The sequence below is a fragment of the Geotrypetes seraphini genome, chromosome 1, assembly GCF_902459505.1.
Source record: "Geotrypetes seraphini chromosome 1, aGeoSer1.1, whole genome shotgun sequence".
Classification (NCBI taxonomy): Eukaryota; Metazoa; Chordata; class Amphibia; order Gymnophiona; family Dermophiidae; genus Geotrypetes; species Geotrypetes seraphini.
In genome coordinates, this window is record NC_047084.1 from 253,889,602 (window position 1) to 253,901,042 (window position 11,441).

Sequence of the window (11,441 nt, forward strand, 5' to 3'; positions counted from 1 at the left end):
ATTGAAAAATGACAGGAATTTCAAAAAGCATTTTTTGGCCAGACTGAAACATGCTGAAAATTAGTTTTGGATCAGTTTCAGTGGTGAAAGCAAAACATGGTTTCCTTCTAATCCAGAAGCAAGAACTGCAGCTAGGTTCAAAACTATGATTCAGAAACAAGAGCAGGATACACAAGAACAAAACTGAGGAAATTAAGCCATGATGAACCTGAAAAGCTAGCACAAGAACTGGCCAGCAATATATGGGACACTTTGGGTGGGAAGCCATTAGTGAAAGCAGATGGGAATCATGAAGAACACTATCGTGTTCAATTCTGGCCACTGTATCTCAAAAACGATATAGCAGAATTAGAAAAGGTTCAAAGAAGAGCAACCAAGATGATAAAGGGGGTGGAACTCCTCTCGTATGAGGAAAGACTAAAGAGGAGAACAATTAAGATGGCGATAAGATGGTGACAGAGCAGGACGTGCGTTTTTGAGCTCCTGTTTCGGCGAGTCCTAAAATTCTTACCTACAATGTTGGCTGTATTGCTTCGATGCCGAAAAGAAGGGGAAGGCAGAGGATCACTCCTCTACCCCTGTCTAGTACATCTACACCGCCTCAGACTAATGACTTCGTTTACAGTCCCCCTCGGTGATAGGCATCTCTGCTGCAGAGCTGCAGGAAAGGCTCAGCTTAGACAGTGAATTCTCGCTGAGCCCAGCTGGACCTGACCCTCCCCTCCCGCCCGGAAATGCGACTGCAACGAATCTCCGACTAGAGGGCTCCCTGGGAGTGGAAGGGAGGGAGAACCCGTTGCAGCTAGCAACTTCAGGGGCAGAAGCTTCAATGCCTTCAATCTTGAAGAAGCCGATTGAGGGAGGAGCACCGAAGGAGAACGGTGGTGAGTTGAGAGGAGACATGAGCTGCAAAGGAGTCCGGCGGAAGGAACAAGATCAGTCTCATTTGACCCAACTCAAACCGCTTCTCAGCCATCGGTGGTAACCCTGGACTCTCTTTGGTCAGCAATAGAAAACCTTCATTTGGTAAGTACCAACGTTATATCACTAACACTTGGCCTTCCAATAAAAATGAATCAAATTGAAACTCAGATTCAACAGCAAAATCAGAAAATTGGGGGAATAGAACAAACTATGTTTGAGGTCAAAACTTTTAATAAACAACAGGTTACAGATAAAACTTTCTATTTAAAGAAAATTGAAAATCTTGAAAATTAATCTAGGAGTTTGAATTTAAGGCTATTGAATTTTCCTATACCCAAATATATGACCTCAGGAGAGATCTGGATCGAGGACATATGATAGATGTAATTTACTTGGATTTCAGCAAAGCCTTTGATACAGTTCCTCATAGGAGGCTGTTGAACAAACTTGAAGGGCTGAAGTTAGGACCCAAAGCAGTGAACTGGGTCAGAAACTGGCTGTCGGACAGATGTCAGAGTGTGGTGGTTAATGGAAGTCGCTCGGACGAAGGAAAGGTGAGTAGTGGAGTCCCTCAGTGTTCGGTGCTGGGGCCAATCCTGTTCAATATGTTTGTGAGTGACATTGCTGAAGGGTTAGAAGGAAAAGTGTGCCTTTTTGCAGATGATACCAAGATTTGTAAGAGTAGACACCGAAGAGGGAGTGGAAAATATGAAAAAGGATCTGCAAAAGTTAGAGGAATGGTCTAATGCAGGGGTGCCCAACACGTCGATCGCGATCGACCAGTAGCTCAGGAAGGCAACGCGAGTCGATCGCGGAGCTCATTCCGGGCTCCGTGATAGACTCGTGTTGCCGTCCTGATCTACCTGGCCGATCAGCCTTCCTCTCCAGTGTTCTCTCTAGGGCCTTTTAGCTGGGCGGTCCGCCCAGCTGTCATCTGCTGCTGCTGAACATTAAAAAAAAACAAAAAAAACCGGCTTGGAGATTTCAGCCTGTAGCGAACTTATGCTCCGTGGCTCTAACATGTGCGTGCTGGCTTCCCTTCTCTTCCCTCCGAAACCGGAAGTTATGTCCGGGGGAGGGGAGGGGGAGAAGGGAAGCCGGCACGCACATGTTGAGAGCCCTGAAGCAAGCATTCGCTATGGGCTAAGGCGGGAGACAGGTTAGTGAAGCATTTGCTCTTCTTGCTGCCGGGTCTTGCCTACTTTCTGTTTCCGCGAAGGCAGGACCCGGCAGCATTTCCCCCAACAGCTCGATCGCGAAGCAGGGTCGGCCAAAGCAGGGAGAGGTTGGGGCGGCGTCGGCTTTCGGGCCGGAGAGGGCTTCAATGGCTGGGAGGGTGTAGATGGGCTGGAGTAAGTCTTAACAGAGATTTCAGCAGTTGGAACCCAAGCACAGTACCAGGTAAAGCTTTGGATTCTTACCCAGAAATAGCTAAGAAGAAAAAATTAAAAAATTTAAATTGAATCAGGTTGGGCAGACTGGATGGACCATTCGTGTCTTTATCTGCCATCATCTACTATGTTACTATGTTATCTTTAAAGATTTTTTGACCTCCATTTTGAAAATCCCGGAGTCTAATATCCCCCCAATACAAAAACTTTATTTCCTTAAACGAACTACCATGGAAAAGAAAGAAGAGGAAGAACAAGCACAGTTAGGAGTTCCGGAGGTATTGGAATCTTTTGTAATTGAAATTCTGGGTCATATTACTTTGATAGTATCCTTCATTTTTCTTCAAGAAAAGGACATGATTTTGAAACTATACTTTAATTTAAAATAGATTTTCTACTTGGGAGAAAAAATTTATATCTTCCCGGATGTTTTAAGATGGACTCAAAGTCAAAGGAAAGAATTTTTGCAATATAGGTCTAAAGTTATTTCTGTGGGAGCCTCCTTTCAGTTGAGGTTTCCCTGTAAATGTTTAATTAATTATCAAGCAAATAAGTATATTTTCTTTGACCCAGAACAGCTGCGCTTTTTCTTAGAAGGAAAAGGGATTTCTAATGCTACCTAGGGAAGTACAGGATAACTCATGTCTGTTAATAATTAGCCGAGGTTAACTGCTCTATTATAACTGTATTAGAATTTACCCTTTTTCCTGGAAGGGATGTTTATATTCTTAATTTGTTCTCCCAATTGTGGACTATATAATAAGTTGAACCTTGTTTGCTCTAATTTAGTGAAATTGATTGTAAATTTTCTAATTTTCTTTTCAAAGTTAATGCTTTGTGTGTAACTAATTGATAATAAAAAAAAAAAGACTAAAGAGGTTTGGGGTCTTTAGTTTGGAAAAGACATAGCTGAGGGGTGATATGATTGAAGTCTACAAAATCCTGAATGATATAGAATGGGTACAAATGAATCAATTTTTACTCCATCAAAAATTACAAAGACTAGGGGATACTCAATGAAATTACAGTGAAATACTTTCAAAACCAATAGAAGGAAATTTTTTTTTTTTTTATCATTTTAATTGATCATACAAGCATAATAAACATACTCGATCAGAGATTTGTAATTTCCAAGAATAAAATAATCTAACGTGGAGGCCCACAAAAGAAAAAACATTATTATTTAGTCCACAAATAATATGGAGTCAAAGAATAGAAATAAAAAGAATGAAATAACAATCTATCATCCTAGGAGCATTCACAAAGGGCGCAGGAAGCTGCCAGTTCGCGCTACTCTTTTGGAATGGCAACAGAATCAATTATGATTTCACTACCTTCTTTAGCCACAATAAATTCTAACAGTTGTTTGGACTCAAAAAAAAGAAAATTTTTCCCACCATAAGTAACACAACATTTTGACGGAAACTTCAAAATAAAGGTTGCACCTAGAGATATGACTCTCGGTCTATAAACCAAGAAGTCACTTCTCTTCTGTGTCGCCTTTGAAAAATCAGGAAATATACGTATAGTTGAACCCAAAAATTGAACATTCATATTTCTGAAATAAGTCTTAAGTATTAAATCTCTATCAAACTTGAGAGCAAAAGTCACCAGAAGGGTAGTCCTTTCCATTACTACATCAAGAGAGCTTTCTAAGAAATTTGTTAAGTCAATTTGTGTACCAGGGAAAATATTTTTTTTTTACTCAGAGAATAGTTAAGCTGTTGAACATGTTGCCAGTGGATATTGTAACAGTAGTTAATATAGCTGGTTTTAAAAAAAAGGTTTGGACAAGTTCCTGGAGAAAAAGTTCATAGTCTGCAATTAAGACAGACATAGGGGAAGCCATTGCTTGCCCTGGGATCAGTAGCATGGAATGTTTCTGCTAGTTGGTTTTTTGCCAGATACCTGGATTGGCTACTGTGGAGACAGGACACTGGACTAGATGGACCATTGGTCTGACCCAGTGTGACTATTCTTATGTTCTTACACAGCTATCATGCAAGACACCTTACATATAAGAACATAAGAATAGCCTTACTGGGTCAGACCAATGATCCATCAAGAACAGTAGCCCGTTCTCATGGAGGCCAATCCAGAGTAGCAACATTCCATGCAAGCAGTGGCTTCCCCATGTCTTAATAATAAACTATGGACTTTTCCTCTAGGATTTTGTCCAAACCTTTCTTAAAACCAGCTATGCTTTACACTTTTACCACAACCTCTGGCAATGCATTCCAGAACTTAACTATTCTCTGAGTGAAAAAATATTTCCTCCTATTGGTTTTAAAAGTATATCCCTGCAGTTTCATCGAGTGTCCCCTAGTCTTTGTAATTTTTGACGGAGTGAAAAATCGATCCACTTGTACCCGTTCTACTCCACTCAGGATTTTGTAGACTTCAATCATATCTCCCCTCAGCCTTCTCTTTCGCAAGCTGAAAAGCCCTAACCTTTTTAGTCTTTCCTCATATGAGAGGCATTCCACCCCCTTTATCATCTTGGTCGCTCTTCTTTGAACCTTTTCTAGTGCCGCTATATCTTTCTTGAGATAAGGAGACCAAAACTGAACGCAATATTCCATGTGAGGTCGCACCATGAAGCAATACAGAGGCATTATAATATCTTTAGTCTTGTTAATCATCCCTTTATAAATCATTTGTACCATCTTGTTTGCTTTTTTGGCCACCACCGCATTGTCTACAATGACACCTAGGCATAGATCACAAGCCTATCCCACTATAGCACAGTGATTAAAAAGGTCCGGCCTGAAAAGATAGGGGGTTGATTCTCAGCATCCCTTAATAACTAGCAGATCAGTGGTCCTTACAATGAACGGGAAATAAGATGTTTTACTTAATAAGCAATTATTTTCCTTATCAAGAATATAGTTGCAGCACATGGTTGCAACCTGTCATTAATGAGCTAGAAAAAAAGCATCATTCTTTTTTTTTTTTTTTTCAGAAGCTGCTGCTGGATTGTCAGGTCAGCCATTCACACTGTAGCACCTGTTATATTTACACTTGAGTTCCTAGAAAATTAAATTAAGCATTGCCTGACAGAAATATATCATTCAATTTCTAGCATGGTGACTTGATTATCTGCAAAGCAGACAGATGGAGCATATCCTGTTGCCTGTACTCTGAATGATGAACAATAAAAGAATAATTTTATAACAGATTGTCTAGGTTAGGAAGCCAAATAGGGACCTATTTTAAGCCTACTTTATAAAGACACGTGAAGCCCCATTTCACATATAGAGATTGGAAATGAAGAGCCATGTTGGAAATGCTCATTTCCAATGATATTTTAGAAAAGGCATGCAGATAAAGAGTAGTTTCTAAAATATCTATAGGAGATAAGTGAAGAAAGATATTGAGGGGCTGCATAGTTAGTGCACTTGTACGTCAGTAAGAAGAGTTTGAATTGTATTTGGAAATGGATGGGGAGCTAATGAAGTGACTTGAGGAGAGGGGTAATGTGAGTATAGTTCTTCTCGAGGAATATAAGTTGTGCAGCAGAATTTTGTACGGATTGGAGGGGAGAGATGGTTGAACAGAAGACCCAAGAGAAGCAAGTTGCAGCAATCTTAGCGAGAGGTGATGAGAGTGTAGATAAGGGTTTTGGTAGTGTGGTTAGAAAGGAGAGGTTGGATTTTGTTAATATTGTAGAGGAAGAAATGACAGGCTGTAGTAGTTTGTTGGATCTGAGTGGAGGAAAAAGAAGACCCTGAGAACATAAGAACATAAGAATAGCCTTACTGGGTCAGACCAAAAGTCCATCAAATCTAGTAGCCCATTCTCACGGAGGCCAATCCAGGTCATTAGTACCAGGTAAAAACCCAAAAAGCAGCAACATTCCATGCTACCGATCCAGGGCAAGCAGTGGCTTGCTCCATGACTTTCTCAATAACAGACTATGGTCTTTTCCTCCAGGAAATTGTCTAAACCTTTCTTAAACCAGCTATGCTATCTGCTCTTACCACAACCTCTGGCAATGCGTTCCAGATATTAACTATTCTCTGAGTGAAAAAAATTTCCTCCTATTGGTTTTAAAAGTATTTCCCTGTAACTTCATTGAGTGCCCCCTAGTCTTTGTAATTTTTGACGGAGTGAAAAATCAGTCCACTTGTACCATTCTACTCCATTCAGGATTTTGTAGACTTCAATTATATATCCCCTCAGCCGTCTTTTTTCCAAGCTGAAGAGCCCTAACCTTTTTAGTCTTTCCTCATACAAGAGGAGTTTCATCCCCTTTATCATCTTGGTCACTCTTCTTTGAACCTTTTCTAGTGCTGCTATATCTTTCTTAAGATAAGGAGACCAGAATTGAATGCAATACTCCAGGTGAGGACACACCATGGAGCAATACAGAGGCATTATAATATCTTTAGTCTTGTTAACCATCCTTTTAAAATAATTCCTAGCATCTTGTTTGATTTTTTGGCCGCCGCCGCACATTGGACAGAAGGTTTCATCGTATTCTCTACAATGACACCCAGATCCATTTTTTGGGCACTAACCAGTAGTGTTAGATAACTGTGATTTGGGTTATTCTTCCCAATGTGCATCACTTTACATTTGTCCACAGATTGCGAGCTGATGACACAGGAAGGAGAGGATTGTCCAATGGCGTACCTAGCATATGTGACACCCGGGGCCCATCATTTTTTGGCACACACACCCCCATATGTATGAGGAACATGATTTTTAGTAACAAGCCACACGTCACACATGAGTACCTAGGAAAAGGCAGCATCTTACATACTGCAGTGAGCAGTACAACATCAATACACCCATTGTAAAACTAAATAAGCCAGACTAGTACAGATCAATCCTACACCGTCAATCCTAACAGAAAACCATGTCTTTCGAACACACAGAACACAGAAAACACCTTCGCCTAATATGGAATATGGAATCACACACTAACCCCTCCCCCTTTTACAAAACTGTAGCGATTGGCTGGCCCAGAATGTCCTCTCCGACGTCAGAATTGACGTCAGAAAGGCTTCCTGTCGGCTTTAGCAACTGCAGCAGGGCGGTAAGAGCAGGGGAAAAAGAGGGATGCTTTTTTTTTTATTTTTGCGCCTGTCCTTTAATCTTGCCGGCCCTGCGCGGACCGGCAGAAATTTCCAGCGACCGGCGGTGAAGATCAGTGCTCTACATCTAAGGTGAGGTGGAGGGAGGGAGATGGCGGAACGCTGCGATCGGGCGGGTGGGTATCGTGCGATCCTTGATTGCCTCACTGCGGAGACACAGGAAGGAGAGGATTGTCCAATGGCGTACCTAGCATATGTGACACCCGGGGCCCATCATTTTTTGGCACACACATCCCCATATGTATGAGGAACATGATTTTTAGTAACAAGCCACACGTCACACATGAGTACCTAGGAAAAGGCAGCATCTTACATACTGCAGTGAGCAGTACAACATCAATACACCCATTGTAAAACTAAATAAGCCAGACTAGTACAGATCAATCCTACACCGTCAATCCTAACAGAAAACCATGTCTTTCGAACACACAGAACACAGAAAACACCTTCGCCTAATATGGAATATGGAATCACACACTAACCCCTCCCCCTTTTACAAAACTGTAGCGATTGGCTGGCCCAGAATGTCCTCTCCGACGTCAGAATTGACGTCAGAAAGGCTTCCTGTCGGCTTTAGCAACTGCAGCAGGGCGGTAAGAGCAGGGGAAAAAGAGGGATGCTTTTTTTTTTATTTTTGCCCCTGTCCTTTAATCTTGCTGGCCCTGCGCGGACCGGCAGAAATTTCCAGCGACCGGCGGTGAAGATCAGTGCTCTACATCTAAGGTGAGGTTGAGGGAGGGAGATGGCGGAACGCTGCGATCGGGCGGGTGGGTATCGTGCGATCCTTGATTGCCTCACTGCGGAGACAAGTCCATTCACCACGGGGCGATGAATGGCCTTGTCCCCATCCCCCTAGCGGCCACTATTTTTTCTTCCCCATTTCAGCGGGTTACCCGTGACTACTCGCGGCTAGCCGTGAGTAACAACCGCCATGTCATTCTCTGATAAGCATCTTTAAAGAGAAATGTCTTGAGGAGTGTTTTAAACACAGAAGAAGCAGTATATATCAATTCCCATCCCCTTTACCTTTTAAACATACTTTTTACATCGGTATACAATTTTATAAGAACTCTTTTCTCTTCATAAAATGTGCTGTTCACACAGAAAATGCTTTATGAAATTACACCCATGAAGGGATTTCAAAAATTTCTCTGAAGAAATCCCATTGTATGATTACTGTTATACTGTGTACACCAGTGTTCTTCAACCACCGGTCCGTGGACCAGTGCCGGTCCACAGAAACTTCCTGCCGGTCCACAGGGCCAGCACGTGTATCAGGCCCAAAACAGTGTTCTTCAACCACCGGTCCACAGTGCAATCGATGTGGCGTTATCTTCGAGCCAGCTCCCTCTTCCTCACTGATTCAGTGCACAAATCCACGGGAAGTGTCTCCTACGCGTGTCCTGCGCCTGAACCGGAAGCCTTCTCTCTGATGTTGCAACGTCAAAGGGAAAGCTTCCAGATGAGGTGCGGGATGCACAAGGAGCCACTGCCTGCAGCTTTGTGCACTGCATCAGTGAGAAAGAGGGAGCCAGCCTGAAGATAACACTGGAGGCGGCATAAAATGGCCAGGCAGGAGCAGGCCAGAAGGTAAGGCATAGCATAGAGGGAGGGAGACAACAAAGGTAGGGGGGATTATTTTATTTTTGAATTTTGTGTTTGAATTATGTCAGTTTTGAGAATTTACATCTGCAGCCAGTGTGCTTTGTGTAGTTTAATGTTGTGGTTAACCATTATGTGTTGTTAATAAGATTATATTGTGTATCTGTGAAAAATGAATGGAAAAAATAGTGTTACAATTAGTATTATTATGGGGGCGGAGTCTGGAGTGGAGATTGGGTAGAGATGGGCGGGGTCTGGCCCACAACGTAGCCCAGTGTTCTTCAACCGCTGGTCCACAGACCGATGCCGGTCCACAAAATAATTCTTTTATTTCTGCCAGTCCACCATCTTCAAATCAACTCTGCATACTGATGTTCTAATCATATTTTTTTCTGTAGATTAAGAAGACAACAAGAGCAAAGTGGACAGGCTTCTAGCATGGAAACGAGAGCATCCTCCCAAGCCCATGGAAAGTTTCAGGATGGGCGCAACAACAACTTTCTTGGATACGGCTGCACAAGAGGATGCAGCAGCTAGTTGCAGAGTTACCACTTGTTGGAAAATCATGATGCCTCAGAAGGTTCTGAAATGATCTCTCTTTATATTTTTTTCCTATCCTGAAAAACTGTGACTTCTTCACAAAGCGATGTTTTTCTAATATACAGGCACAGCTCATGATGTTGAGTTTCTATACATGAGGTGAATCCTTTTCAGTCTGTATTTTTGGAAGAAAAAAAAAATCAAATTATATCAACTTCAACGTATTCACATTTCCAGTTTCCTAAGACAACACACCATCCACATCCTGGATTAAAACTTGAAGATAAATAATTTTGGAGTCTGTCAGAACTCTGCCTTTATCTAGACACAAGTTTCTTCAGAAAAAAATCATTTGTCCTTAAGGGAGGAAAGGGAAAATGGGATCATCCCACCATGTGGTTTATGTATTGAGGTGCATCATTTCACATTATTAGTTAATATTTCTCATTAGAAATAAAAGGACCCTTTGTTAGTAACACCCATTAGTAAGCATTGCCATGCACTGTATGTAGCAAATAGACCTCCATATTGGGCAATTTGACCATTCTACACTGTTGAAGGAATGTTAAGCTTCTACAAATTATAGCCAGGTAAGAAATATGGTATACGGTAAAGGTTAGAGCAATGAAATCTTGAGTTAGGAAGTTTGTGAGCATAAATCTTCATCTTGCTCCCTGGGTGAAACTTGGGGAAAAAAAATTTTGTCGCCATGTGCCTCAGTTTGTTCAGATGTAATTGGGCAAAGATATCAACATTGTTCCTCCTTTCTCTTCTCCCTTTTAGAAATGGTCAGACAAATCAAGCAACAAAGTAGTAAAAATAGAACTTTCCATCCCAGAGAAGGTTCGGTATATGTTTCTGAACAAACAGATTATATTTATTTGTTTATTTATTTAATTCGGTTTCTACCCCATTGTCCCCAGTTACAGGTTAAAAACATAGGCCTCCTTTTACGAAACTGCGATGGCAGTTTCTAGCGCAGGGAGCTGCACTGAATGGTTCGCACGGCTCCCGATGCTCATTGAGTTCCTATGAGCGTCGGGAGCAGCGCAGGCCATTCAGCACGGCTCCCCGCACTAGAAACTGCTATCGCAGTCTCGTAAAAGAGGGGGATAGTTAGTGTGACCATATGGCTCCAGAAAAAAGGGGACGGATTGAGACATCCGGGTTTTACTTCCATTGAAAGCAATGGAAGTAAGGAGAACAGATTGAGACATCTTGGTTGCTTTCAATGGAAGTAAAACCCGGATGTCTCAATCCGTCCCCTTTTTTCTAGAGCCATATGGTCACACTAGGGATAGTAGACAGTTAACAGGTTACAAATTGCACTCAATTTGCCGTAATTTCAGTACAAGTTTACGATACAAGTTTTTATCCTAACTAGGCACAGACTAGGGGTCTAATACTAATATACGTGGTATACAGTTTAGCGGCTACAATTTACCCTAGTTATCCTTACTATGAAAGTTTTCCAGTACAAGCTTTATCCTAGTTGACACACAGACAGTGTGCAGGTTGGATTTATAGAGTGTATTAAGTTCCTGTTTGGGTGTTCTACTAAATAAATGCACACCATTATGATTAATGGTGAGTCTTAAATATATGTATATAATGTAAATAAATAAATATTAATAAAAACATATGTTAGGACAAAGATCTGGTACTTTTGACAAACTACGGGGTCCTTTCATTAAGAGGCGCTGATTTAGTGCACGCTAAATGCTAAGGCGCCCGTAGAATATAATGGGTGCCTTAGCATTTAGCGCGTGCTAATCTTTTGTGCATGCTAATTCGATTAGCGCACCTTAGTAAAAGGACCCCTACATGCCTAAAAGTAAAAGAAAATTACAAACGCATGAATTTAGATATATCTTATCTTCAATTT

At 41.5% G+C, this 11,441-nt stretch overlaps 1 protein-coding gene across 1 annotated transcript in view; it reads left to right on the forward strand.

The window, feature by feature from the left end:
• STK32B (serine/threonine kinase 32B) overlaps window positions 1-10,536 on the forward strand; it is a 353,804-nt gene extending 343,268 nt beyond the window's left edge. The window contains exon 12 of the mRNA XM_033949387.1: window positions 9,415-10,536. Within this exon, the coding sequence (XP_033805278.1) occupies window positions 9,415-9,553 (139 nt within the window). The 3' untranslated portion in view covers window positions 9,554-10,536. The remainder of the gene's footprint in view (window positions 1-9,414) is intronic.
• Window positions 10,537-11,441: the final 905 nt, after the last annotated feature.